Source organism: Erithacus rubecula, assembly GCF_903797595.1.
Source record: "Erithacus rubecula genome assembly, contig: scaffold_700_arrow_ctg1, whole genome shotgun sequence".
Taxonomy (NCBI): Eukaryota; Metazoa; Chordata; class Aves; order Passeriformes; family Muscicapidae; genus Erithacus; species Erithacus rubecula.
The window spans coordinates 22,408-49,082 of NW_027635639.1; the positions used below are offsets into that span (position 1 = coordinate 22,408).

Below are 26,675 nucleotides of genomic sequence, written 5' to 3' on the forward strand. Positions count from 1 at the left end.
AATTGCGGCGCCGTCTGGTGGAGGGAGGGGGAAGCGCAGGGTGGGACACGCCCCCAAAGCCACGTCATTGCGCAGAACCACGCCCCCATGAAAGCCACGCCCCCTCAGGGCTGCGGGGCAGGGCCATCCCATAACCCCAAACCCCCCAGACCTTTTAGGGACCCCAAACCCATTTCAGCCCCCCATACCTGTGGGTGCTATGGGGCAGGGACAGCCCCAGACCCATTTTGGGACCCCAGACCCATTTAGAGACCCCAAACCCCATTTAGAGACTCCAGACCCATTTAGAGACCCCAGACCCATTTAGGGACCCCAAACCCCATTTAGAGACTCCAGACCCATTTAGAGACCCCAGATCCATTTAGAGACCCCAGACCCATTTAGAGACTCCAGACCCATTTAGAGACCCCAGACCCATTTAGAGACCCCAGATCCATTTAGAGACCCCAGACCCATTTAGAGACCCCAGACCCCATTTAGAGACTCCAGACCCATTTAGGGACCCCAAACCCCATTTAGAGACTCCAGACCCATTTAGAGACCCCAGACCCATTTAGGGACCCCAGACCCATTTAGGGACCCCAAACCCCATTTAGAGACCCCAGACCCATTTAGAGACCCCAGATCCATTTAGAGACCCCAGACCCATTTAGGGACCCCAGACCCAATTTAGGGACCCCAGACCCATTTAGAGACCCCAGACCCATTTAGGGACCCCAGACCCATTTAGGGACCCCAGACCCAATTTAGGGACCCCAGACCCAATTTAGAGACCCCAGACCCAATTTAGAGACCCCAGACCCATTTAGAGACCCCAGATCCATTTAGGGACCCCAGACCCATTTCAGGCCCCCATACCTGTGGGTGCTGTGGGGTGGAGCCATCCCCAGACTCCTTTAGGGACCCCAGACCCATTGAGAGACCCCAATCCCATAGAAACCATGATCCCAACAAAGGCACGCCCCTGCATTAAACATTGTTATTGTACAGAAGCCACGCCCCTTTAACAAGCCACGCCCCAATATAAGCCACGCCCCTCGGTGAAATGTGTCGTTGTACAGAAGCCACGCCCCTTCAGTAAAACCATCTTTATACAGAAACCACGCCCTCAATAAAAGCCACGCCCCTTCAGCAAAACATGTATCTGTACAGAAGCCACGCCCCTTCAGTAAAATACATTATGTTACAGAAGCCACGCCCCTTCAGTATAATACATTATGTTACAGAAGCCACGCCCCTTCAGTATAATACATTATGTTACAGAAGCCACGCCCCTTCAGCGAAGCAACTTTTCATAGAGAAACCACGCCCCCAACAAAGCCACTCTGTCAGTCTGTCCCTGGCTCTGTCTGTGGCTCTGTCAGTCGGTCTGTGGCTCTGTCAGTCTGTCCATGGGTCCATCTGTCTGTCTGTGGCTCTGTCAGTCTGTCCGTGACTCTGTCAGTCTGTCCCTGGCTCTGTCAGTCTGTCTGTGGCTCTGTCAGTCTGTCCGTGACTCTGTCAGTCTGTCCCTGGCTCTGTCAGTCTGTCCGTGGCTCTGTCAGTCTGTCCCTGGCTCTGTCAGTCTGTCTGTGGCTCTGTCAGTCTGTCCGTGACTCTGTCAGTCTGTCCCTGGCTCTGTCAGTCTGTCCGTGGCTCTGTCAGTCTGTCCGTGACTCTGTCAGTCTGTCCCTGGCTCTGTCAGTCTGTCCGTGGCTCTGTCAGTCTGTCCCTGGCTCTGTCAGTCTGTCCCTGGCTCTGTCAGTCTGTCTGTGGCTCTGTCAGTCTGTCCATGGCTCTGTCAGTCTGTCCGTGGCTCTGTCAGTCTGTCCGTGACTCTGTCAGTCTGTCCCTGGCTCTGTCAGTCTGTCTGTGGCTCTGTCAGTCTGTCCGTGACTCTGTCAGTCTGTCCCTGGCTCTGTCAGTCTGTCTGTGGCTCTGTCAGTCTGTCCATGGCTCTGTCAGTCTGTCTGTGGCTCTGTCAGTCTGTCCGTGGCTCTGTCAGTCTGTCTGTGGCTCTGTCAGTCTGTCTGTGGCTCTGTCAGTCTGTCCCTGGCTCTGTCAGTCTGTCCATGGGTCCATCTGTCCGTGGCTCTGTGTGGGTCTGTCCGTGTCTCTGGGGGTCTCTGGGTCCCTCCAGAGTTGTCACTGTCTGTGGAGGGAGGTGGGGGGGTTCCCTCTGTGGGACCATCCATGGGCCTGGCCCTGCTGGGCACCTGTCCCTGTGTCCATCCCATGTCCGTCTGTCTGTCCCTCATTTCCACCAGAGCACATTCCAGAGCAGCAGCCAGCAGGGGTAGGCTCCCAGGCAGAGCAGGGGGCTCAGGTGGGGGCTCAGGTGAGGGCTCAGTGGCTCTGTCCATGGCTCTGTCTGTCTGTCCATGGCTCTGTCCGTCTGTCCATCCCTCATTTCCACCAGAGCACGTTCCAGAGCAGCAGCCAGCAGGGGTAGGCTCCCAGGCAGAGCAGGGGGCTCAGGTGGGCTCCGTGCAGGTGCTCCTGCAGCAGCCCCTGGCCCAGCCCCCCCAGGAAGCGCTGCCAGCCCTCGGCCAGCCCGGCCGGAGCCTCCAGCAGCTCCTGCTGCAGCAGCACGGCCAGGAACAGGGACAGACCCGGCGTGGTGAGGATGAGGAGCAGGGCCAGGGGCAACCTGGACAGAGAGAGGGGTTAGAGACCCCTGAGACCCCCAGGGACCACCCTGAGACCACCCAGGAACAGGGACAGACCCGGCGTGGTGAGGATGAGGAGCAGGGCCAGGGGCAACCTGGACAGAGAGAGGGGTTAGAGACCCCTGAGACCACCCAGGGACCACCCAGGGACCACCCAGGGACCCCTGAGATCATCCTGAGACCCCCAGGAACAGGGACAGCCCCAGGGTGGTGAGGATGAAGAGCAGGGCCAGGGGCAACCTGGAATGGAAATGGTGACCACTGAGAGCCCTGAGACCACTGACACCACCCTTGGAGCCCTGAGACCACCCAGGGACAACCCTGGGTCTCACCTGTTTCCCATGTCCCACCTGCCCCAGGTGAGTCTCACCTGTTTCCCATGTCCCACCTGCCCCAGGTGAGTCTCACCTGTTGCCCCATGTCCCACCTGTCCCAGCTGAGTCTCACCTGTTTCCCCCATGTCCCACCTGTCCCAGGTGAGTCTCACCTGTTGCCCCATGTCCCACCTGCCCCAGGTGAGTCTCACCTGTCCATGTCCCACCTGCCCCAGGTGAGTCTCACCTGTTGCCCCATGTCCCACCTGCCCCAGGTGAGTCTCACCTGTCCATGTCCCACCTGCCCCAGGTGAGTCTCACCTGTTGCCCCATGTCCCACCTGTTCCAGGTGAGTCTCACCTGTCCATGTCCCACCTGTTCCAGGTGAGTCTCACCTGTTGCCCATGTCCCACCTGCCCCAGGTGAGTCTCACCTGTTGCCCCCAGGTCTCACAGCAGCTGCAGGTGGCACCAGGGTGAGGCCGAGCAGGAAGCCCAGGGAGAAGTTGAGCAGGGCCAGGCAGGTGAGGAGCAGAGCCAGGGCCAGCAGGGCCAGCAGCTTCAGAGTCATCCAGCCCCGCTGGCCACCGCCTGAGAGAGCCCTGGGGACAGAGAGGGACAGCCACAGTGTCACCTGTGCCACCATCAGTGTCACCCAGTGTCACCAGGTGTCACGCAGTGACACCCATTGTCACCTAGAAACACCCAGTGTCACCCTGTGTCACCCATTGTCACCATCAGTGTCATACACTGTCACCCACTGTCACAGTGTCACACAATGCCACCATCAGTGTCACCATCAGTGTCACACAGTGCCATCATCTGTGTCACCCAGTATCACACAGCATCACCCAGAACAGTGTCACCCAGAAACACCCAGTGTCACCCAGGGCCACCATCAGTGTCACCCCCAGTGCCACACATTGCCACCAGGTGCCACCCAATGTCACACATCGTCACCCCCAGTGTCACCATCAGTGTCACCCAGTGTCACCATCAGCGCCCCTCAGAGCCCCCAAAACCCCTGAGGGATCCCTGAGGGACCCCAAACCTGTGGGGACACCCCCAAACCTGTGTGTGCTGTGAGGTAATCCATCCCATGATAACCCGTTACCATGGTATCTGTGGGTCAATCCATCCCATCATAACCCGTTACCATGGATACCTGTGGGTGCTATGGGGCAGCACCATCCCACAATAACCTGTTACCATGGATACCTGTGGGTCAATCCATCCCATAATAACCTGTTACCACGGTACCTGTGGGTCAATCCACCCCACAATAACCTGTTACCATGGATACCTGTGGGTCAATCCACCCCATAATAGCCCGTTGCCATGGTACCTGTGCGTGCTGTGGGGCAGCGCCATCCCCGCCACGTAGATGCCGATCAGCGCCAGCACCACGGCCTCGGCCTCGCCCACCGGGAAGTGCTGGGTGGCCACGGCCTGGCCGCGCACCGGCAGCACGTACAGAGCGGCACCGGCGGCCACCGAGACCAGCACCGGGGGCAGCAGGGACAGGAGACACCCCCGGGACTGGGGATATTGGGGTACAGGGATATTGGGGTACAGAGCGGCACCGGCGGCCACCGAGACCAGCACCGGGGGCAGCAGGGACAGCAGGCACCCCCGGGACTGGGGGGAGATATTGGGGTACAGGGTCAGATATTGGGGTACAGGGGCAGATATTGGGGTACAGGTCAGATATTGGGGGGCAGGGTCAGATATTGGGGTACAGGTCAGATATTGGGGTGCAGGGTCAGATATTGGGGGCAGGGACAGGTATTGGGGGACAGGGTCAGATATTGGGGTACAGGGTCAGGTATTGGGGTGCAGGGGCAGGTATTGGGGTACAGGTCAGATATTGGGGTACAGGGTCAGATATTGGGGTGCAGGGTCAGGTATTGGGGGACAGGGTCAGATATTGGGGTACAGGGTCAGATATTGGGGTGCAGGGGCAGGTATTGGAGTGCAGGGGCAGGTATTGGGGTACAGGGTCAGGTATTGGGGTGCAGGGTCAGATATTGGGGTACAGGGTCAGGTATTGGGGTGCAGGGGCAGATATTGGGGTACAGGGTCAGATATTGGGGTGCAGGGTCAGGTATTGGGGTACAGGGTCAGATATTGGGGTACAGGGTCAGATATTGGGGGCAGGGTCAGATATTGGGGTACAGGGTCAGATATTGGGGTGCAGGGGCAGATATTGGGGTACAGGGTCAGATTTTGGGGGTTCCCAGGGGAGTTTTGGGGGGGTCCCAGGGAGTTTTGGGGTTCCCAGGGGGTTTTGGGGGGTCCCTGGGGAGTTTTGGGGGTTCCCAGGGGGTTTTGGGGTCCCAGGGGGTTTTGGGGGGTCCCTGGGGAGTTTTGGGGGTCCCAGGGGGTTTTGGGGTTCCCAGGGAGTTTTGGGGGGTCCCAGGGGAGTTTTGGGGGGTCCCAGGGGGTTTTGGGGTCCCAGGGGGTTCTGGGGGGTCCCAGAGGGTTTGGGGGTCCCAGGGGGTTTTGGGGGGTCCCTGGGGAGTTTTGGGGGGTCCCAGGGGGTTTTGGGGGTCCCAGGGGGTTTTGGGGGGTCCCTGGGGAGTTTTGGGGGTCCCAGGGGCAGTTTTGGGGTTCCCAGGGAGTTTTGGGGGGTCCCAGGGGAGTTTTGGGGGGTCCCAGGGGGTTTTGGGGTCCCAGGGGGTTCTGGGGGGTCCCAGAGGGTTTGGGGTTCCCAGGGGGTTTTGGGGGGTCCCAGGGGGTTTTGGGGTTCCCAGGGGAGTTTTTGGGGTTCCCAGGGAGTTTTGGGGGTCCCAGGGGGTTTTGGGGTCCGGGGGTCCCCTCACCTCCCCCGCCGGGGGGTTCCCCTCCCCCTCCTCGCTCCGGCTCAGCCGCATCCACAGCTCCAGGGCGTGGGGGAGGGGTCAAGGAAAGCCCCGGGACCCCCCGGATTCTCCCTCCCCCCATTTTTTTTAATTTTTTTTTCACTTTTCCCCCCATTTTTTTCCTATTTCCCCCCATTTTCCCAGTTTCCCCCACAGATTTTCTCAATTTTTTCCCCATTTTGTCCCATTCTCCCCATTTTTTCCTGTTTTCTTTCCCATTTTTTTTCAGATTTTCCCCAATTTTCCACAAATATTTTCTCAATTTCTTCCCAATTTTGTCCATTTTTTCCGTTTTTTCCCATTTTTCCCCCCATTTTTCCCCCCATTTTTTCCCCATTTTTTGATATTCCCCCCCTTTTTTTTTCAGATTTTCCCTAATTTTCCACAAATATTTTCTCAATTTCTTCCCAATTTTTCTCCATTTTTTCCCATTTTCCCCCATTTTAACCCCATTTTTTGCTGTATCTTCCCCATTTTTTTCAGATTTTTCCCCAATTTTCCACAAATATTTTCTCAATTTCTTCCCAATTTTTCTCGTTTTTCCATTTTTTCCCATTTTTTCCCCATTTTAACCCCATTTTTTCCCCTGTATTTTCCCCCTTTTTTTTTCAGATTATCCACAATTTTCCACAAATATTTTCTCAATTTCTTCTTAATTTTTCTTCATTTTTTCCCTGTTTTTTTCCCATTTTTTCCTGTGTTTTTTCCCCATATTTCCCCCATTGTAACCCCATTTTTTGCTCTATTTTCCCCATTTTTTGCTCTATTTTCCCCATTTTTTCACCGTTTTCTCCCATTTTTTTCACTGTTTTCTCCCGTTTTTTCACCGTTTCTCCCCGTTTTTCCCCCATTTTCAGGATATTTTGAGCCCCAGCACGGCCAGCAGCAGCCCCAGGGCAGGGATGTAGGAACCCCATTTTTCCCCATTGTAACCCCATTTTTTGCTCTATTTTCCCCATTATTTGCTCTATTTTCCCCATTTTTTCACCGTTTTCTCCCATTTTTTCACCGTTTCTCCCTGTTTTTTCCCCATTTTCCCCCATTTTCAGGATATTTTGAGCCCCAGCACGGCCAGCAGCAGCCCCAGGGCAGGGATGTAGGAACCCCATTGGAACCCCATTTTTTGCTCTATTTTCCCCATTTTTTCACCGTTTTTTCACCGTTTTTTCACCGTTTTTCCCCGTTTTTCCCCCATTTTCAGGATATTTTGAGCCCCAGCACGGCCAGCAGCAGCCCCAGGGCAGGGATGTAGTAGCCAATGGACACGAATCGGGCCAGGGAGGGCAGCAGGTACAGGAAATAGGATTGGTGCAAACGCTCCAGCAGATTGTTCAGCTTCCGGAACATTCCCTCCAGGGCCCTGGGCAACACGGGGGTCAGGGGGGACCCCAAAAACAGGAGAGACCCCCCAGGTACAGAGAGACCCCCCCCCAAACCACAGAGACCCCCCCGGGACCCCCCAAATCCAGGGAGGATCCTCCCCAAGGTTGTTCAGGTTGCAAAATATTCCCTGGGGAGTTTTGGGGAAAAGGGGGAGAGAGGACCCCAAAAAACTGGGAGACCCCCCGGGAATCGCCCCAAAATCAGGAGAGATCCCTCCAAAATCAGGAGAGACCCCCCCCAAATCACAGAGACCCCCTGGGATGCCCCAAATCCAGGGAGGGACCCCCAGGATCCTCCCCGAGGTTGTTCAGGTTGCAAAATATTCCCTGGGGAGTTTTGGGGAAAAGGAGAGAGAGGGGGACCCCAAAAAATTCAGGAGAGACCCCCCCAAAAACCCCCCAAATACAAAGAGACTCACCCCCCAGGATTCCCCAAATATCCCAAAATCACCCCCAGGACCCTCTGGAACCTCCCCAAAAACTCCCCCAAATTCACACAACTCCCCCTCAGGAACCCCCAAAAGCCACCCAGGACCCCCCCAAATCCCCTCTGGGACCCCCCCAAAACCCCCCTAAACTCACAAAACTGCCCCCCAGGGACCCCCAGGACACCCCCAGGAGACCCCCCAGACCCCCCCAGACCCCCCCAGGGATCCCCCAAACCCCCCAGACCCACCTGCCCAGCGCCCCCAGGTCGCTCTTGTGCTGCCTGAAGCTGTTGATGCCCCTCAGGCTCAGGGACCCCCAGGGACCCCCCAGACCCCCCCAGCCCCCCCAGACCCACCTGCCCAGCGCCCCCAGGTCGCTCTTGTGCTGCCTGAAGCTGTTGATGCCCCTCAGGCTCAGGGCCTCGATGCCAAAGCGCAGGAAGAGCCCGTGGGGCCCCCCCGGGCCCCCCCCCCGCCTGCCCCAGCAGCATCAGCCCCAGGGTGCGCAGGCTCTGCGGGTAATCCGGGCCCCCCGGGCCCTCGGGGGGGGGCAGCTGAGGATTGAGGGGGGCTGTGAGTCAGGGGGACCCCAAAATCCTGAGAGAGAGCCCCAAAATCCCCCCAGAGACCCCCCAAAATCACCCCAAAATCCCCCCATCAGCCCCAGGCTCTGCGGGTAATCCGGACCCTTGGCGGGGGGCAGCTGCAATGGGGGGGCTGTGAGTGATGGAGACCCCAAAATCCCCCCAGAGACCCCCAAACACACCCAGACCCCCCCCCAGTTCCTCCCCCAGGAGCCCCCCCAGTCCCCCCACCTTACCATGGAGGGTGCAGAGCAGCCCCCCAGTACCCCCCCAGTGCTCCCAGTGCCCCCCAAATCCCCCCCAGTCCCAGCTTGCCCTGCAGGGTGCAGAGCAGCCCCCAGTGCCCCCAGTACCCCCCCAGTGCTCCCAGTGCCCCCCAAATCCCCCCCAGTCCCAGCTTGCCCTGCAGGGTGCAGAGCAGCCCCCAGTGCCCCCCAGTGCTCCCAGTTTGCCCAGTTTGCCCAGTTTGCCCACCTTGCCCTGCAGGGTGCAGAGCAGCCCGTGGCGCAGGCACAGTGACTGATCCCCCCAGTGCTCCCAGTTTGCCCAGTATCCCCACCTTGCCCTGCAGGGTGCAGAGCAGCCCGTGGCGCAGGCACAGTGACTGATCCCCCCAGTGCTCCCAGTGCTCCCAGTTTGCCCAGTATCCCCACCTTGCCCTGCAGGGTGCAGAGCAGCCCGTGGCGCAGGCACAGTGACTGATCCCCCCAGTGCTCCCAGTGCTCCCAGTTTGCCCAGTATCCCCACCTTGCCCTGCAGGGTGCAGAGCAGCCCGTGGCGCAGGCACAGTGACTGATCCCCCCAGTGCTCCCAGTGCTCCCAGTTTGCCCAGTATCCCCACCTTGCCCTGCAGGGTTCAGAGCAGCCCATGGCACAGGCACAGTGACTGATCCCCCCAGTGCTCCCAGTTTGCCCAGTTTGCCCAGTATCCCCACCTTGCCCTGCAGGGTGCAGAGCAGCTCGTGGCGCAGGCACAGTGACTGATCCCCCCAGTGCTCCCAGTTTGCCCAGTTTGCCCACCTTGCCCTGCAGGGTGCAGAGCAGCCCGTGGCGCAGGCACAGTGACTGATCCCCCCAGTGCTCCCAGTTTGCCCAGTTTGCCCACCTTGCCCTGCAGGGTGCAGAGCAGCCCGTGGCGCAGGCACAGTGACTGATCCCCCCAGTGCTCCCAGTTTGCCCAGTTTGCCCACCTTGCCCTGCAGGGTGCAGAGCAGCCCGTGGTGCAGGCACAGTGACTGATCCCCCCAGTGCTCCCAGTTTGCCCAGTTTGCCCAGTATCCCCACCTTGCCCTGCAGGGTGCAGAGCAGCCCGTGGCGCAGGCACAGTGACTGATCCCCCCAGTGCTCCCAGTTTGCCCAGTTTGCCCACCTTGCCCTGCAGGGTGCAGAGCAGCCCGTGGCGCAGGCACAGCTGCTGCAGCAGCGTCAGCAGGTCCAGGTTGGGCAGGCGCCCGTCCAGCCCCTCCACACCAACGTCCAGGCTGGTCAGCACGTCCTGGCTCAGCTCCAGGGACAGGGCGGCCTGGATGGGGCCAGCCCGGGCTGGGAACGGGCCACTGGCCATCCCTGGGGACAAAGTGACCACTGAGTGACCACTGAGTGACACTGAGTGACCACAGTGGCCACAGACACACAGCACGTCCTGGCTCAGCTCCAGGGACAGGGCGGCCTGGATGGGGCCAGCCCGGGCTGGGAACGGGCCACTGGCCATCCCTGGGGGCAAAGTGACCACTGAGTGACCACTGAGTGACACTGAGTGACACTGAGTGACCACAGTGACCATTGAGTGACACTGAGTGACACTGAGTGACCCTGAGTGACCAGTGAGTGACCAGTGAGTGACCACTGAGTGACCACTGAGTGACCACTGAGTGACCATTGAGTGACCACTGAGTGACCACTGAGTGACCCTGAGTGACACTGAGTGACCACTGAGTGATCCTGAGTGACCCTGAGTGACACTGAGTGACCACTGAGTGACCCCTGAGTGACCCTGAGTGACCCTGAGTGACACTGAGTGACCACAGTGACCACTGAGTGACACTGAGTGACCCTGAGTGACCAGAGTGACCCTGAGTGACCCCAAGTGACCCTGAGTGACCACAGTGACCACTGAGTGACCCCTGAGTGACACTGAGTGACCACTGAGTGACTCTGAGTGACCCCGAGTGACCATGAGTGACACTGAGTGACCACTGAGTGACCACTGAGTGACACTGAGTGACCACAGTGACCACTGAGTGACCACTGAGTGACCACTGAGTGACACTGAGTGACCACAGTGACCACTGAGTGACCACTGAGTGACCACTGAGTGACCACTGGGTGACCACTGAGTGACCACAGGATCCCCAGAATGGCTACCCAGTCCCTCCCAGTGCTCCCAGTCTCACCAGTAAGGTTCCCCAGTCCCTCCCAGTCCCTCCCAGTGCTCCCAGTCTCACCAGTAAGGTTCTCCCTGTGGTTCCCAGTCCCTCCCAGTGCTCCCAGTCTCACCAGTAAGGTTCTCCCTGTGGTTCCCAGTCCCTTCCAGTGCTCCCAGTCTCACCAGTAAGGTTCCCCAGTCCCTCCCAGTCCCTCCCAGTGCTCCCAGTCTCACCAGTAAGGTTCTCCCCGTGGTACCCCTCCAGCCAGGCCTGTGTCCCCAGCAGGTCGTGCTCTGTCACCAGGAAGATCAAATCCTTGGCCCAGTAAATCTGACCTGCGGACCAGTATAAACCAGTATGGATCAGTATAAACCAGTATGAACCAGTATGGACTGGTATGGACCAGTACAAACCAGTATGGACCAGTGCAGACCAGTATGGACTGAGATGGAGCAGTATAAACCAGTATGGGCTGGTATGGTGCAGTATAAACCAGTATGGACCAGTATGAACCAGTATAAACCAGTATGAACTGGTATGGACCAGCATAAACCAGTATGAACTGGGATGGATCAGTATAAGCCAGTATGGACCGGTACTGACTGCTACAAACCAGTATGGACCAGTATAAACGAGTATAAACCAGTATGGACTGATACGGGTGGGTATAAACCAGTATGGACCAGTACAGGCCAGTATAAACCACTATGGACTGGTATGGATGGGTATAAACCAGTACGGACCAGTACAGGCCAGTATAAACCAGTATAAACCAATATGAAACAGTATGGACCAGGTGTCCCAAGTAGCCCCTCACCTCAGCAGCAGCCCCGCAGGTGTCCCAGGTAGCCCCCCAGGTGTGTCAGTACCCCCCAGGTGTGTCAGTAGCCCCCCAGGTGTGTCAGTAGCCCCCCAGGTGTCTCAGGTAGCCCCCAGGTGTCCCAGGTAGCCCCCCAGGTGTCTCAGGTAGCCCCCTCACCCCGGCAGTATCCGGCCAGCGCCAGCAGCAGCCCCACGGCCTGGTTGTTGTGGTCACTGTGGCTGTCACACGGCACCAGCAGCAGCAGCGACTCCGTGCTGGCAGCGCGGGGGGCACGCAGCACCCCGAAAACATTGGTACCCCTGACCAGCTGGGGGGCAGGAACGGGGTCAGCACCCCAAAAACTGCACCCCAAAAACTGCACCCCAAAAACACACACTGCACCCCAAAAACTGCACCCCGAAAACACCCACTGCACCCCGAAAACATTGGTACCCCTGACCAGCTGGGGGGGCAGGGGGGATCAGCACCCCAAAAACACACCCAGCACCCCAAAAACTGCACCCCAAAACTGCACCCCAAAAACACACACTGCACCCCAAAAACTGCACCCCAAAAAACACACACTGCACCCCGAAACTGCACCCCGAAAACATTGGTACCCCTGACCAGCTGGGGGGGCAGGAACGGGGTCAGCACCCCAAAAACACACCCAGCACCCCAAAAACTGCACCCCAAAAACACACCCAGCACCCCAAAAACTGCACCCCAAAAACACCCACTGCACCCCGAAACTGCACCCCGAAAACACACACTGCACCCCAAAAACTGCACCCCGAAAACACACACTGCATCCCAAAAACTGCACCCCGAAAACATTGGTACCCCTGACCAGCTGGGGGGGCAGGAACGGGGTCAGCACCCCAAAAACTGCACCCCAAAAACACACCCCAAAAACTGCACCCCAAAAACACACACTGCACCCCGAAACTGCACCCCAAAAACACCCACTGCACCCCGAAACTGCACCCCGAAAACACACACTGCACCCCAAAAACTGCACCCCAAAAACACACACTGCACCCCAAAAACTGCACCCCAAAAACACACACTGCACCCCAAAAACTGCACCCCGAAAACATTGGTACCCCTGACCAGCTGGGGGGGGCAGGAACGGGGTCAGCACACCAAAAACTGCACCCCAAAAACACACCCCAAAAACTGCACCCCAAAAACACACACTGAACCCCGAAAACTGCACCCCAAAACATTGGTACCCCTGACCAGCTGGGGAGAGGGGTCAGCACCCCAAAAACTGCACAGAGACCCCAATGTCACCAAGTGCCCCAAGTCCCACCCATTCCCCCAATCCCAGTCCCCCCATTCCTCCCAGTATCCCAATATCCCCACTCCATCCCCATCCCATCCCAGTATCCCAATATCCCCAGTCCATCCCAATCCCATCCCAGTATCCCAATATCCCCACTCCATCCCAATCCCATCCCAGTTCATCCCAGTATCCCATTATCCCCAGTCCATCCCAATCCCATCCCAGTATCCCAATATCCCCACTCCATCCCAATCCCATCCCAGTTCATCCCAGTATCCCATTATCCCCAGTCCATCCCAATCCCATCCCAGTTCATCCCAGTATCCCATTATCCCCAGTCCATCCCAATCCCATCCCAGTTCATCCCAGTATCCCATTATCCCCAGTCCATCCCAATCCCATCCCAGTATCCCATTATCCCCTCCCAGTCTCCCCAGTCCCTTTCAATCCCCCAGTTCCCCCAGTCCATCCCAATCCCATCCCAGTATCCCATTATCCCCACTCCATCCCAATCCCATCCCAGTATCCCATTATCCCCAGTCCATCCCAATCCCATCCCAGTATCCCATTATCCCCACTCCATCCCAATCCCATCCCAGTTCATCCCAGTATCCCATTATCCCCAGTCCATCCCAATCCCATCCCAGTTCATCCCAGTATCCCATTATCCCCACTCCATCCCAATCCCATCCCAGTATCCCAATATCCCCACTCCATCCCAATCCCATCCCAGTATCCCAATATCCCCACTCCATCCCAATCCCATCCCAGTATCCCAATATCCCCTCCCAGTCTCCCCAGTCCCTTTCAATCCCCCAGTTCCCCCAGTCCATCCCAATACCATCCCAGTCCTCCCAGTCCCTCCCAGCCCTCCCACTCCATCCCATTATCCCCTCTCAGACCCCCATTCCCCCCAGTCTCCCATTATCCCCTCCCAGTCCCTCCCAGTCTCTCCCAGCCCATCCCATTATCCCGCCCCAGTCTCTCCATTCCCTCCCAGTATCCCCAGTCCCCCCACTCCATCCCGTTATCCCCCCCAGTCCCTCCTAGCCCATCCCATTACCCCCTCCCAGTCCCTCCCATTCCCCCAGTACATCCCGTTATCCCCCCACCCAGTCCCCCCAGTTCCCCCAGTCCATCCCAATCCCACCAGTCCCCCCAGTATTCCCAGTCCATCCCAACCCCATCCCAGTCCCCCCAGTATTCCCAGTCCATCCCAATCCCATCCCAGTCCCCCCTGTATTCCCAGTCTATCCCAATCCCCCCAGTTCCCCCAGTCCATCCCATTATCCCATCCCAGTTTCCCCCAGTCCATCCCAATCCCCCCAGTTCCCCCAGTCCATCCCATTATCCCATCCCAGTTCCCCCAGTCCATCCCAGTATCCCCCCCAGTGCCCCCAGTTCATCCCAGTGCCCCCAGTTCCCCCGCGTGTCCGCACGTAGCGCTCGCGGCTCTCGTCGGGGAAGGGCAGGGTGCGAGCGAAGGCCTGGGAATGGACCTCGAGCCCCAACTGGAACATGGAGCGGGTGAGCCAGGACACCGGGAGAGCCCTGAAACACGGCATGGATCCGGATCGGGAACCCCAAACATGAACTGAACCCCAAAACCTGAACTGAGCCCCAAAACCCGAACTGAACCCCAAAACCTGACTGAACCCCAAAACCCGAACTGAACCCCAAAACCCGGGCTGGAACATGGACCGGGTGAGCCAGGACACCGGGAGAGCCCTGAAACACGGCATGGATCCGGAACCCCAAACATGAACTGAACCCCAAAACCTGAACTGAACCCCAAAACCCGAACTGAACCCCAAAACCCGGGCTGGAACATGGACCGGGTGAGCCAGGACACCGGGAGAGCCCTGGATTATGGGATGGATCAGGATTGGGATTGGGGCACCCCAAAACCTGAACTGAACCCCAAACCCGAACTGAACCCCCTCCCCATTTCGGGCTCTCCCCCTCCCCAACTCAGGGGCCTCCCCCTCCCCAATTCAGGGGCCTCCCCCTCCCCAATTTCAGGGCTCTCCCCCCTCCCCAATTCGGGGGTTTCCCCCTACCCATTTCGGGGGTCTCCCTCTCCCCATTTCGGGGGTCTCACCCCTCCCCAATTCGCGGTCTCCCCCTCCCCAATTCGGAGTCTCCCCCTCCCCATTTCGGGGGTCTCACCCCTCCTTCCGGCGCTGCTCCCCGAATTCCCGCGCCAGCGCCAGCGCGCGGGGCCCGAGCTCCGACCCCTCCCCCACCATGGTGGAGCCCATGGCGTTCTCGGACAGGTACGTGCGGGGGGCGAGCAGGGGCAGCAGCAGCAGCCAGGTGAGACCCGACAGGTAACACAGCACGCTGCGGGGGCACCCCAAAATCGGCATCGGCACCCCAAAAACGATACTGACACCCCAAACCCAACAGTGACACCCCAAACACAGCCCTGACCCACAGGTAACAATGGGGGAGGGGCAGCAGCCAGGTGAGACCCGGCAGGTAACAGAGAACGCTGCGGGGGCACCCCAAAATTATTATTGACACCCCAAAATTGTTACTGACACACCAAAATTGGTCTCGATACCCCAAAATCGGAATTAGCACCTTAAAATGGGCATTGGCACCTCTAAATCAGCACTGGCACCCCAAAATTGGCACTGGCACCCCAAAATTGGTATTGATGCCCCAAAATTGGTATTGATACCCCAAAATCGGTATGGGCACCCCAAAATCACCCCCAATCTCACCAGAGGGTGGTGCTGAGCCCCCCAAACCCCCCCAATCTCACCAGAGGGGGGTGCTGAGCCCCCCCAAACCCCCCCAATCTCACCAGAGGGGGGTGCTGAGCTGCAGCAGCAGCCGGCCCAGCGCCCGCCGGCACTGCGGGTCCGACAGCAGCCCCATGGGGGGCTCGGGGGTCTCGGGGGGCTGGGGGGACACAAGGGGGGACCCCGAGCTCAGGGGGGGCACAGAGAACCCCCAGAGCCTGGAGTGCTCAGCTCAGGGACACGGCAAAGCACCCCAAATCCCACAGACACCCCAAATCACAGACACCCCAAATCCCACAGACACCCCAAATCCCAGACACCCCAAATCCCACAGGCACCCCAAACCCCCAAATCCCACAGACACCCCAAACCCCCAAATCCCACAGGCACCCCAAACCCCCGAATCCCACAGACACCCCAAATCCCACAGACACCCCAAACCCCCAAATTCCACAGACACCCCAAATCCCAGACACCCCAAACCCCCCAAATCCCACAGACATCCCAAAGCCCATGGAGACCCCAAATCCCCCCATGGACACCCCAAATCCCCCCAAGGACACCCCAAATCCCATGGACACCCCAAATCCCATGGACACCCCGAACACCCCCCAAACACCCTCAGCCCCCCCCCCCCCGTTCCCCTCACGGACACCCCAAATCCTCCCAATTCCCCCCCAAATCCCTCAGGGACCCCCTTCCCACCTTCACAGACATCCCCAAACCCCACAGAGCCCCCCCAAACCCCCTCACGGACACCCCAAATCCCCCAAAATCCCCTCAGAGAAACCCCCAAATCCCCCAAAATCCCTTTTATTCCCCTCAGGGACACCCCAAATCCCCTCACGCCCCGCTCCCCACAGGGACCCGTCCCCTGTCCCCCTGTCCCCACACCCCCTGCGCGCTGCGGGACCCCCAAAAACCCCCAAAATCCCCCAAAATCCCCCAAAATCCCCCAAAATCCCCAAAACACCTGCGGGAGCGCGGCGGGGGCAGGGCGCGATCGCTGCCGGGGGCGGGGCCAACAGGTTATGGGCGTGGCTAATGGCAGTGAGCATGCGCGGTGGGCTGTGGGCGTGGCTAATGGGTAGTGAGCATGCGCGATGGGCTGTGGGCGGGGTTAATGGCAGTGCGCGTGCTCAATGCACTGTGGGCGTGGCTAATGGGCCGCGAGCGTGCGCAACGGACTATGGGCGTGGCCAAATGTGCTATGGGCGTGGCCAACGAGCGGTAAGCATTCCCCATAGGCTGTGGGCGTGGCCAATGAGCATGCTCAATTGGATGTGGGCGTGACCAATGGGGTATGGGCGTGGCCAATGAGCGGTAAGCCGTCCCAATATTATGTGGGCGTGGCTAATGAGCAGTGAGCATGCTCAATGGGGTGTGGGCGTGACCAATGGAGTGTGGGCGTGGCTAATGGGCAGTGAACATGCTCGACGCGCCGTGGGTGTGGCCAATGGGCTGTGGGCGTGGTCAATGAATAACGGGATTGAAAAGCAAAGGGAGGGGGAAATGGGGATTTTGGGGTAAAGAGAGCAAAAATTGGGGAAGAAATGGGGATTTGGGGGGGACAATGGGAGTGGCACACACAGGGGACACAGAACACAGTGACACACCCCTGTTTATTGCCATGGTGACATCAGTGACCCCCAAAAACCACGGGGTCCCCAGGGGTCAGCTGGGCACTGCACTGACCATACTGGCCATCCCAGGGGTCAGCTGGGCACTACACTGACCATACTGGACATCCCAGGGGTCAGCTGGGCACTGCACTGACCATACTGGCCATCCCAGGGGTCAGCAGGTCACCACAGCATCTCCTGGGGCACTTGGCCATGGCCGTGTCCCCATGGTGGTCACTGTGGTCAGTAACTGTTCCACAGCAGTGTCCTGGTGTCCCCATGGTGGTCACTGTGCCATGGTGGTATCAATGCAGTGGTCACTGTGGTCACTGCAGTGGTCACTGCTCTGTGGCAATGTCCCCTTGGTGTCCCAGTGGTCAGTCACTGCTCCATGGCTGTGTCCTGGGGTGGTCACTGCAGGGGTCACTCTGCTGGTCACTCCTCCATGGCCATGACCTTGCAGTGGTCACTCCTCCATGGCTGTGTCCTGGGGTGGTTGCTGTGCTCACTGCAGTGGTCACTCTGTTGGTCAGTGCTCCATGGCCGTGTCCTGGAGTGATGACTTGTCACTGTGATCAGTCACTGGTCCACAGCCATGTCCCTGCAGTGCTCACTCCATTGGTCACTCAGTCCTCCATGGCCGTGTCCTGGGGTGCTCACTGCAGTGGTCACTCTGCTGGTCACTGCTCCATGGCCATGTCCTGGGGTGCTCACTGTGGTCAGTCCCTGTGCTCACTGCAGTGGTCACTCCATTGGTCACCCCTCCATGGCTGTGTCCTGGGGTGCTCACTGTGGTCAGTCCCTGTGCTGGTGACTCCGCCACAGCCATGTCCTTGCAGTGCTCACTCCATTGGTCAGTGCTGCACAGCCATGTCCCCGCAGTGGTCAGTGCTGCACAGCCATGTCCCCGCAGTGTCCCTCACGGCTCCATGGCAGCGTCCCGGCGCAGCCCGTCCCTCACCACGCCGTCCAGCAGGGCCTGCAGGGCGCGGCAGGCGGCCATGGCGGCGTCCAGCACGGGCCGCAGCCGCTCCTGGTGCAGCCGGGCGCTCAGCTGGCACAGCGCCAGCCGCCCCCCGCCGCCCACCGTGGCCACCACCAGCCGGGGGCCGCCGGCCGCCTCCTCGGCCGCGCTGGGGTCGCTCAGGGCCAGCGGGGGCCCGGCCGGGGGCTCAGCCAGCCCGGCCGCTCCGGCCACCACGGCGCCGCGCAGCGCCACGCCCGCGTCCAGCAGCGCCAGCCCCGCCGCGCTCACGCTGGCTGCCAGCTCGCCCCCGTCCGCCTGGAGCACCTGGGGAACCCCAAAAACACCCATAGCACCCCAAAAACTGTCAATGCACCCCAAAATATCCAAATATCCAAAAACAGCCCCAAAATATCTCCTGAAACAGCCCCAAAAATACCCCAAAGCAGCCCCAAAATCCCACAGCCCACAACTCGCCCCCATCTGTCTGGAGAACCTGGGGAACCCCAAAAACACTTACTGCACCCCAAAAACACTGACTGTTCCCCAAAAATATCCAAAAACAGCCCCAAAATATCCTCTTAAGCAGCCCCAAAATATCCCCAAAACAGCCCTGAAATCCCACAGTGCCCCAGCTCGCCACCATCGACCTGGAGAACCTGGGGGGACCCAAAAATGGTCAGTGCACCCCAAAAATATCCAAATATCCAAAAACAGCCCCAAAATATCTCCTGAAACAGCCCCAAAAATACCCCAAATAGCCTCGAAATCCCATAGCCCACAACTCACCCCCGTCTGTCTGTAACACCTGGGGAACCCCAAAAACACTTACTGCACCCCAAAAACGGTCAGTGCACCCCCAAAAATATCCAAATATCCAAAACCAGCCCTGAATTATCTCCTAAAACTGCCCCAAAATCCCCCAGCCCCCAGCTCGCCACCATCAGCCTGGAGAAGCTGGGGGGGGCCCAAAAATGGTCAGTGCACCCCAAAAAATCCCAAATGTCCAAAAACAGCCCCAAAATATTCCCTCAGGAGCCCCCCAAAAGCCCCCAGTACACCCCCAAATCCTTCCTAGGACACCCCCAAAAACCCCCAAATCCCCTCCAGGAAACCCCAGGACCCCCCAAACCCCTCCAAGACACCCCCAACCCCCCCAATCCCCTTCCCAACGTCCTCCAAACCCCCCCAGGATCCCCCCAAATCCCACCAGGACACCCCCAGACCCCACCAAACCCCTCCGAACACACTAATCCCCCCCAGCAAAGCCCCTCTGACCCACCCAGGACACCCCTAAATCCCCCCAGGACACCCCCAGACTCCACCAAACCCCCTCCAGACCCCCCCAGCCCCACCTGCACTTGCACATCGATCTGTGATTGGGGGTACAGGTGTCCCAGCACGGCCCCTCCAGCACCCCCAGGACACCCCCAAATCCCCCCAGGACACCCCCAGACCCCACCAAACCCCTCAGTACACCCTAATGCTCTCCAGCAAAGCTCCTCTGACCCACCCAGGACACCCCTAAATCCCCCCAGAATCCCCCCAGGAGCCCCCAGCCCCACCTGGACGTGCACATCGATCTGGGATCGGGGGTACAGGTGTCCCAGCACGGCCCCCTCCAGCACCCCCAGACACCCCAAACCCCCCTAAAACACCCCAGGACCCCCCCAGCCGCCCCCAGCCCCACCTGGACGTGCACATCGATCTGGGATCGGGGGTACAGGTGTCCCAGCACGGCCCCCTCCAGCACCCCCCGCAGCAGCAGCGCTCTCTCGGCCGATCTCCGGTCGCCCCCGCCCTGTGCGGGCCGGCGCCGCCGCTCCCCTCCCCCCGCGAAGGGCGCCGAGCTGCAGCGGCAGCTGAGCAGAGCCCGGTCCGGGGGGGCGCGGGAGCGGGACCCCCGCACCTGGGGAGAGGGGAGCGGTGAGGGGGACCTGAGACTGGGGGGGGACCCCTAAAACTGGGGAGAGGGGAGCGGTGAGGGGGCACCTGAGACTGGGGAGGTGGGACCCCCAGAACTGGGGAAGGGGTGAGGGGGGACCCTGAAACTGGGGGGGGGCTGGGGAATGGCGGGGTCGGGACCCCCGAATTTGGGGAGGGAATGGGGGTGAGGGGGGAAACCCTGAAATTGGGGGGGTTGGGAAATGGGGGGGGCTGGGACCCCCGAATTTGGGGGGGACAGGGGAATGGAGGGCTGGGACCCCTGAAATTGGTGGGAAACACAGGAAGGGAGGGCTGGGACCCCCGAATTTGAGGGGGAGACAGGGAAATGGGGAGGGGGTAAAGGGAGGGGTGTGACCCCCAAATTTGAAATGGAGAAATGGAGGGGGGCAGATAATGAGGGGGGGGTCCCAGCCCCAGATAATGAGGGGGGGTCCCAGATAATGAGGGGGAGTCCCAGATAATGAGGGGGGGGTCCCAGATAATGTGGGGGGCTCCGAGATAATGAGGGGGGGGAATCACATATAATGGGGGGGGGTTCCAAATAATGAGGGGGGGGTCCCAGTTAATGAGGGAGGTCCCAGCCCCAGATAATGAGGGGGGGGTCCCAGTTAATGAGGGAGGTCCCAGCCCCAGATAATGAGGAGGGTCCCAGTTAATGAGGGGGGTCCCAGCCCCAGGGGGTCTCCCCCGGCCCGCTCACCTCGTGCGGCCCGTACACCGCCGCCAGCACTTTGGTGTTGCCCTGCTCCAGGTAGGCCGAGCCGTCGGCCCGCGCCAGCACCCCGAGCCGGGCCCGCACCTTGCGCAGCTCCTCCGGCCGGCGCCCATCGGCCCGGAACCCCGCGTCCGACACCAGCTCCAGCCCCGCCATGCCGCCACCGCCGCCGGTTCTGCTCCCGGGGCCGCTCCCGCGTGAGGGGACGGACTACAGCTCCCGGCGTGCACCGCGCGAGCAGCCCGCCAATGGGAGGCACCGCCCCTTGATGCAATTACACGTCAGGCCACGCCCCCAAAGCGGACACGGCAGGGGCAGCGCCGGCGTCAAGGCCACGCCCCTCGCAGGGAGGTCACGCCCCCAAACAAAGCCCCTCCCCCTCGGCCCGTTGGCGGCGGCGGGACCGAACGGGGCCGGACGGAACCGAACGGGACCAAACGGGACCGAGCGGGACGGGAGCGCCTCCCAGGACCCGCCTCGGGCACGGCCGAACCTACCCCGAGCGGCACCGAACCTCTTCGGGACAGCACCGAACTTTCCCATAAACAGCGCCGAACCTTTTCCGAGCAGCGCCGAACTTTGCCGAACTGCGCCGACCCTTCCCGGGCCAGCACCGGGCAGCACCGAGCCGTGTCCGGGCCGTTCCGGGCGGTGCCAGCGCTGACCGGACAGCGCTGACCGCTGTCCCGACCTTGTGCCAGGCCGTGCCGGGCACCCGGAGCCGCTCCCGGTGCCGGTCCCTCCGGTGCCGGTTCCGTTCCCGTTCCCGGTCCCTCCGCTCCTGGTCCCAGTGCCGTTCCCTCCGCTCCCTCTCCCGTTCCCAGTCCCGTTCCCGGTGCCGGTCCGTGCCCGCAGTTCGCTCCCGGTCCCTCCGTTCCCGGTCCGTGCCTGCTTCCGTTCCCGTTCCCTCCGCTCCGGCTCCCGGTCCCGGTCACATTCCCGTTCCCGGTCCGTGCCCGCGGTTCGGTCCCGTTCCCGGTCTCGTTGACGCTCTCGGTCCCGTTCCTGCTCCCGGTCCCGTTCCTGCTCCCGTTCCCGGTCTCGTTCCCGGTCCCTCCGTTCCCGCTCTCTCCGCTCCCGTTCCCGGTGCCGCTCCCGTTGCCTCTCCCGGTCCCGTTCCTGCTCCCGGTCCCGTTGCCGGTCCATCCGGTCCCTCCGGTCCCGGTCCCGTTCCTGCTCCCGGTCCCGGTCCCTCCGTTCCCGCTCTCTCCGCTCCCGTTCCCGCTCCCGGTCCCGGTCCCGGTCCCGGTCCCGGTCCCGGTCCCGGTCCGGCCATGGCCGCCCCGCTCGCCCCCCTCCGGGTTCCAGTTCGCCATCGACCGCGGCGGGACCTTCACGGACGTGTTCGCCCGGTGTCCCGGGGGCCGCGTGCGCGTGCTCAAGCTGCTCTCCGAGGACCCCGCGTACCGGGACGCGCCCACCGAGGGCATCCGCCGCATCATGCAGGAGGTGAGACCCCCGGGACCCCCGGGGACAGAGCGGGAACACCGGGAGCAGAGCGGGGACAGAGCAGGACCCCCGGGGACAGAGCGGGGACAGAACGGGAACACCGGGACCCTCGGGGACAGAACGGGAACACCGGGAGCAGAGCGGGGACAGAGCAGGACCCCCGGGACCACCGGGACTACCGGGGACAGAGAGGGACCCCCAAGACACGACAGGGACCCCCGGGAATACACCAGGAGCCCCCAAAACCCCCGGGACCCCCCCAAGTACCCAGCTGGGACCCTCAAGACCCCCAGGACCCCCTGAACACTCGGGACCCCCCCCCTCCCCTGCTGGGACCCCCCGGGACCCCCCCCAGGAACTCACTGGGACCCCCGAGGTGCCCCCGGGAACCCCCAAAGGATCCCCCACCCCCTCAAGTGCCTCTCCCAGGGACCCCCGTGGGAAACCCTGGGGACCCCCTTGGGGACCCCCCCAGATCCCTCTGAGCCCCCCTAAAACCCCCCTGGTCCAGCCTGTGCTGAGGGTCCCCAATGGGTCTGGGGTCCATAAATAGGTCTGGGGTCCCTAAATGGGTCTGGGGGTCCCCAAAATGGGTCTGGGGGTCCCCAAGTGGGTCTGGGGTTCTGGGGCTCAGTTTTGGAGTCCCATAGGATCTGGGGGTGACCCTGCCCCAGGATGGGCATGGCTGGGATCCAGTGGATCCCCATGGGGGGGGTCTGTGGGGTGGGGGGTCCCATAGATAAATTTTGGGGTTCCCCAGGTGATTTTTGGGGTGCTCAGGTGAATTTGTGGGGTCCCACAGGAACTGGGGGTGCCCCTGCCCCGGGACCAGCCCCTGGACGGCTCCAGGATCCAGTGGATCCACATGGGGGTGCTGTGGGTCCCGGGGCTCATCAGGCTGAATTTTGGGGTTCCCAGGTGAATTTTGGGGTGCTGAGGTGATTTTTGGGGTGCATCCCACAGGAGCTGGGGGTGCCCCTGCCCCGGGACCAGCCCCTGGACGGCTCCAGGATCCAGTGGATCCGCATGGGCACCACGGTGGCCACCAACGCGCTGCTGCAGCGCCGGGGCGAGCGCACGGCCCTGGCCGTGACCCGGGGCTTCAAACACCTGCTGCACATCGGCACCCAGGCACGGCCGCAGCTCTTCGACCTGGTGAGCACACCTGGGCACACCTGGGTACACACCTGAACCCTCACCTGAACCCCACACCCACCCCAAACCCCACACTGGCACCTGCTGCACATCGGCACCCAGGCACGGCCGCAGCTCTTCGACCTGGTGAGCACACCTGGGGCACCTGGGATACACCTGGGCACACCTCGGTACAGCTGGGTACACCTGGGTACACACCTGAACCCTCACCTGAACCCCAAACCCACCCCAAACACACCCCAAACCCCACACTGGCACCTGCTGCACATCGGCACCCAGGCACGGCCGCAGCTCTTCGACCTGGTGAGCACACCTGGGCACACCTGGGGCACCTGGGTACACACCTGAACTCTCACCTGAACCCCACACCCACCCCAAACCCCACACTGGCACCTGCTGCACATCGGCACCCAGGCACGGCCACAGCTCTTCGACCTGGTGAGCACACCTGGGCACACCTGGGGCACCTGGGTATACCTGGGTACACCTGGGGCACCTGGGTACACCTGGGTACACCTGGGTACACCTGGGCACACCTGGAATACACTTAGGCACACCTGGGTACAGTTGTGATTCACCTGAATACACCTGGACACACCAGGGTACACCTGAGATACACTGGGATACACCTGGGCACAGCTGGGATACACCTGGGCACAGCTGGGATACACCTGTCCCCTCACCTGTCCCCACCCCTGTCCCCACCCCTGTCCCCTCTCCAGCCGCCCCATCCCTGTCCCTGGGGGTGGCACTCTCTGAGTGACCCATGTCCCAGTGCCACCTCCAGGTGTCCCCACAGTGACCCCTTGCTGTCCCCACGTGATGCCAATGTGGTGACCCCGCGGTGACCCCGCGGTGACCCGTGGCCGGCACATCCCGTGACTGTCCCCGTGTGCCCCACGTTGTCCACGTGTCCCCTCGGGCTGGCACCGTGTCCCTGAGCCATGCTCAGTGTCCCTCCAGTGTCACCGCTGTCCCCACCTGCTGTGCCCCTGTGTTCCCTGTCCGTGTTCCCTCTACCCCCGTCCCTGTCCCCTCTGTCCCTGTCCTTATCACTGTCCCCTGTCCCTATCACTGTCACCTCTACCCCCGTCCCTGTCCCCTCTGTCCCTGTCCTTATCACTGTCCCCTGTCCCTATCACTGTCACTTCTAACCCTGTCTCTGTCCCTGTCCCCTCTCTCCCTGTGTCCCTTGTCCCCTCTCTCCTTGTTCCCTGTCCCTGACTGTCCCCTGTCCCCATACCTGTCCCCCTCTCCCTGTTCCCTCCCCCTGTCCCTCTCCCCATGTCCCTGTCCCCTCTATCCCCGTGTCCCTGTCCCCTTTCCCTGTCCCTGTCCCCTCCCCGTGTCCCTGTCCCCTCTTCCCATGTCCCTGTCCCCTCTCTCCCCATGTCCCCTCCCCATGTCCCCGTGTCCCCATGTCCCTGTCCCCTCTCTCCCCATGTCCCTGTCCCCTCTCTCCCCTGTCCCTGTCCCCTCTCTCCTCATGTCCCCTCTCCCACTGTCCCCTCCCCGTGTCCCCGTGTCCCCGTGTCCCTGTCCCGTGAGCCGGGCTCGGGGCCAGTCCTGGCCCGTGGCCAGCGCAGCCCGGCCGGGAGCCAGCGGCCACCGGGGGAGGGGACAGGGGACACAGAGGGGACAGGGACAGGGAGGAGGGGACAGAGGGGACAGGGACACGGGGAGGGGACAGGGGAGAAGGACAGGGACACAAGGACAGGACACAGGGACAGCGGGGACAGGGACATGTTACATAGGGACAGGGGACAGCAACAGGACAGGGAACGGGGACGGAGGGACAGGGGAGAGAGGGGACAGGGACAGGGGACAGTGACAGGACAGGGGACAGCGACAGGACAGGGATAGGGGACAGGGACAGGGGACAGGGGACAGGGACAGGGGACAGCGACAGGACAGGGGACAGGGACAGGGGACAGAGACAGGGGACAGCGACAGGACAGGAGGACAGGAGGACAGGGACAAGGACAGGGATAGGGGACAGGGACAGGGGACATGAAAAGGGACAGGGACAGAGAGAGGGGACAGGGACGGGGGAGGGGCCAGGGGACACGCCAAGGACACGCGGCCCCGCTCACGGGACAGGGGACAGGCGGTGACGTCACTGTGCCAGCCCAGCGTTGTCCCCGTGCCACCCGGGGCAGCCCCGTGACAGCAGCGGGTGCTCCTGCTGCCAGCCCAGTGCCACCAGTGCCACCCCAGTGCCACCCCAGTGTCACCAGTAACTGCCCAGTGCCACCCGTGTCACCCCAGTGTCACCCCAGTGCCACCCCAGTGCCACCCCAGTGTCACCCCAGTGCCACCCCAGTGCTACCCCAGTGTCACCCCAGTGTCACCAGTAACTGCCCAGTGTCACCCCAGTGCCACCCCAGTGTCACCCCAGTGTCACCAGTAACTGCCCAGTGTCACCCCAGTGTCACCCCAGTGTCACCAGTAACTGCCCAGTGTCACCCCAGTGCCACCCCAGTGCCACCCGTGTCACCCCAGTGTCACCAGTAACTGCCCAGTGCCACCCCAGTGCCACCCCAGTGTCCCCCAATGTCCCCCAATGTCCCCAATCTGTGTCCCCAGTGTCCCAAATCCCCCCAGTATCCCCGGTGTCCCATGTCCCCAATCTGTGTCCCCAGGAGGTGGCTGTCCCCAGTGTCCCCATGTCCCCAATCTGTGTCCCCAGGAGGTGGCTGTCCCCAGTGTCCCCAGTGTCCCCATGTCCCCAATCTGTGTCCCCAGGAGGTGGCTGTCCCCAGTGTCCCCAGTGTCCCCATGTCCCCAGTCTGTGTCCCCAGGAGGTGGCTGTCCCCAGTGTCCCCATGTCCCCAATCTGTGTCCCCAGGAGGTGTCTGTCCCCAGTGTCCCCATGTCCCCAATCTGTGTCCCCAGGAGGTGGCTGTCCCCATGTCCCCAATCTGTGTCCCCAGGAGGTGGCCATGCCCGATGTGCTGTACGAGGATGTCATCGAGGTTGACGAGCGCATTGTCCCGCGCAGGATTGTCACCTCCCCGGGAGTGACACCTGGCCCCGGGTGCAAGGTGGGTGCCACTGCCATTGTCACCTCCCCAGGGTGGCACTGCCATTGTCACCTGTGTGGCACTGCCATTGTCACCTGCCCAGGGTGGCACTGCCATTGTCACCTGTGTGGCACTGCCATTGTCACCTGTGTGTGATGGCACTGCCATTGTCACCTGTGTGGTGGCACTGCCATTGTCACCTGTGTGGCACTGCCATTGTCACCTGTCCCATGGCACTGCCATTGTCACCTGTGTGGTGGCACTGCCATTGTCACCTGTGTGGTGGCACTGCCATTGTCACCTGTCCCATGGCACTGCCATTGTCACCTGTGTGTGGTGCCACTGCCTTTGTCACCTGTGTGGTGGCACTGCCTTGTC

The 26,675-nt window shown here is 61.2% G+C and overlaps 3 protein-coding genes across 3 annotated transcripts; 1 reads left to right on the plus strand and 2 right to left on the minus strand.

Moving 5' to 3' along the window:
* Window positions 1–2,299: 2,299 nt before the first annotated feature.
* On the minus strand, window positions 2,300–16,417 carry GPAA1 (glycosylphosphatidylinositol anchor attachment 1). The gene is given in 14 exon segments (XM_079333013.1): window positions 2,300–2,629; window positions 3,396–3,563; window positions 4,307–4,500; window positions 5,784–5,849; window positions 7,029–7,182; window positions 7,989–8,077; window positions 8,079–8,186; window positions 9,586–9,782; window positions 10,816–10,917; window positions 11,562–11,712; window positions 14,112–14,223; window positions 14,842–15,015; window positions 15,485–15,573; window positions 16,394–16,417. Coding segments are annotated over 13 exon segments (1,833 nt in total). The 5' UTR covers window positions 15,559–15,573; window positions 16,394–16,417; the 3' UTR covers window positions 2,300–2,385.
* Window positions 16,418–17,955: 1,538 nt separating this feature from the next.
* Window positions 17,956–20,879, minus strand: EXOSC4 (exosome component 4). Its single transcript, XM_079333017.1, has 3 exons — window positions 20,656–20,879; window positions 19,699–19,917; window positions 17,956–18,335 (listed from the first exon to the last, which is right to left on the minus strand). The coding sequence occupies exons 1-3, from the start codon at window positions 20,824–20,826 to the stop codon at window positions 17,964–17,966; spliced, it is 762 nt and encodes a 253-aa protein (XP_079189143.1). The 5' UTR covers window positions 20,827–20,879; the 3' UTR covers window positions 17,956–17,963.
* A 1,006-nt stretch (window positions 20,880–21,885) lies between these two features.
* OPLAH (5-oxoprolinase, ATP-hydrolysing) lies at window positions 21,886–26,318 on the plus strand (the record flags this gene model as incomplete). Its single annotated transcript, XM_079333014.1, has 3 exons — window positions 21,886–22,119; window positions 23,083–23,274; window positions 26,208–26,318. Coding segments are annotated over exons 1-3 (312 nt in total), but the record flags the coding sequence as incomplete, so codon positions are not given.
* Between the last annotated feature and the right edge of the window lie 357 nt (window positions 26,319–26,675).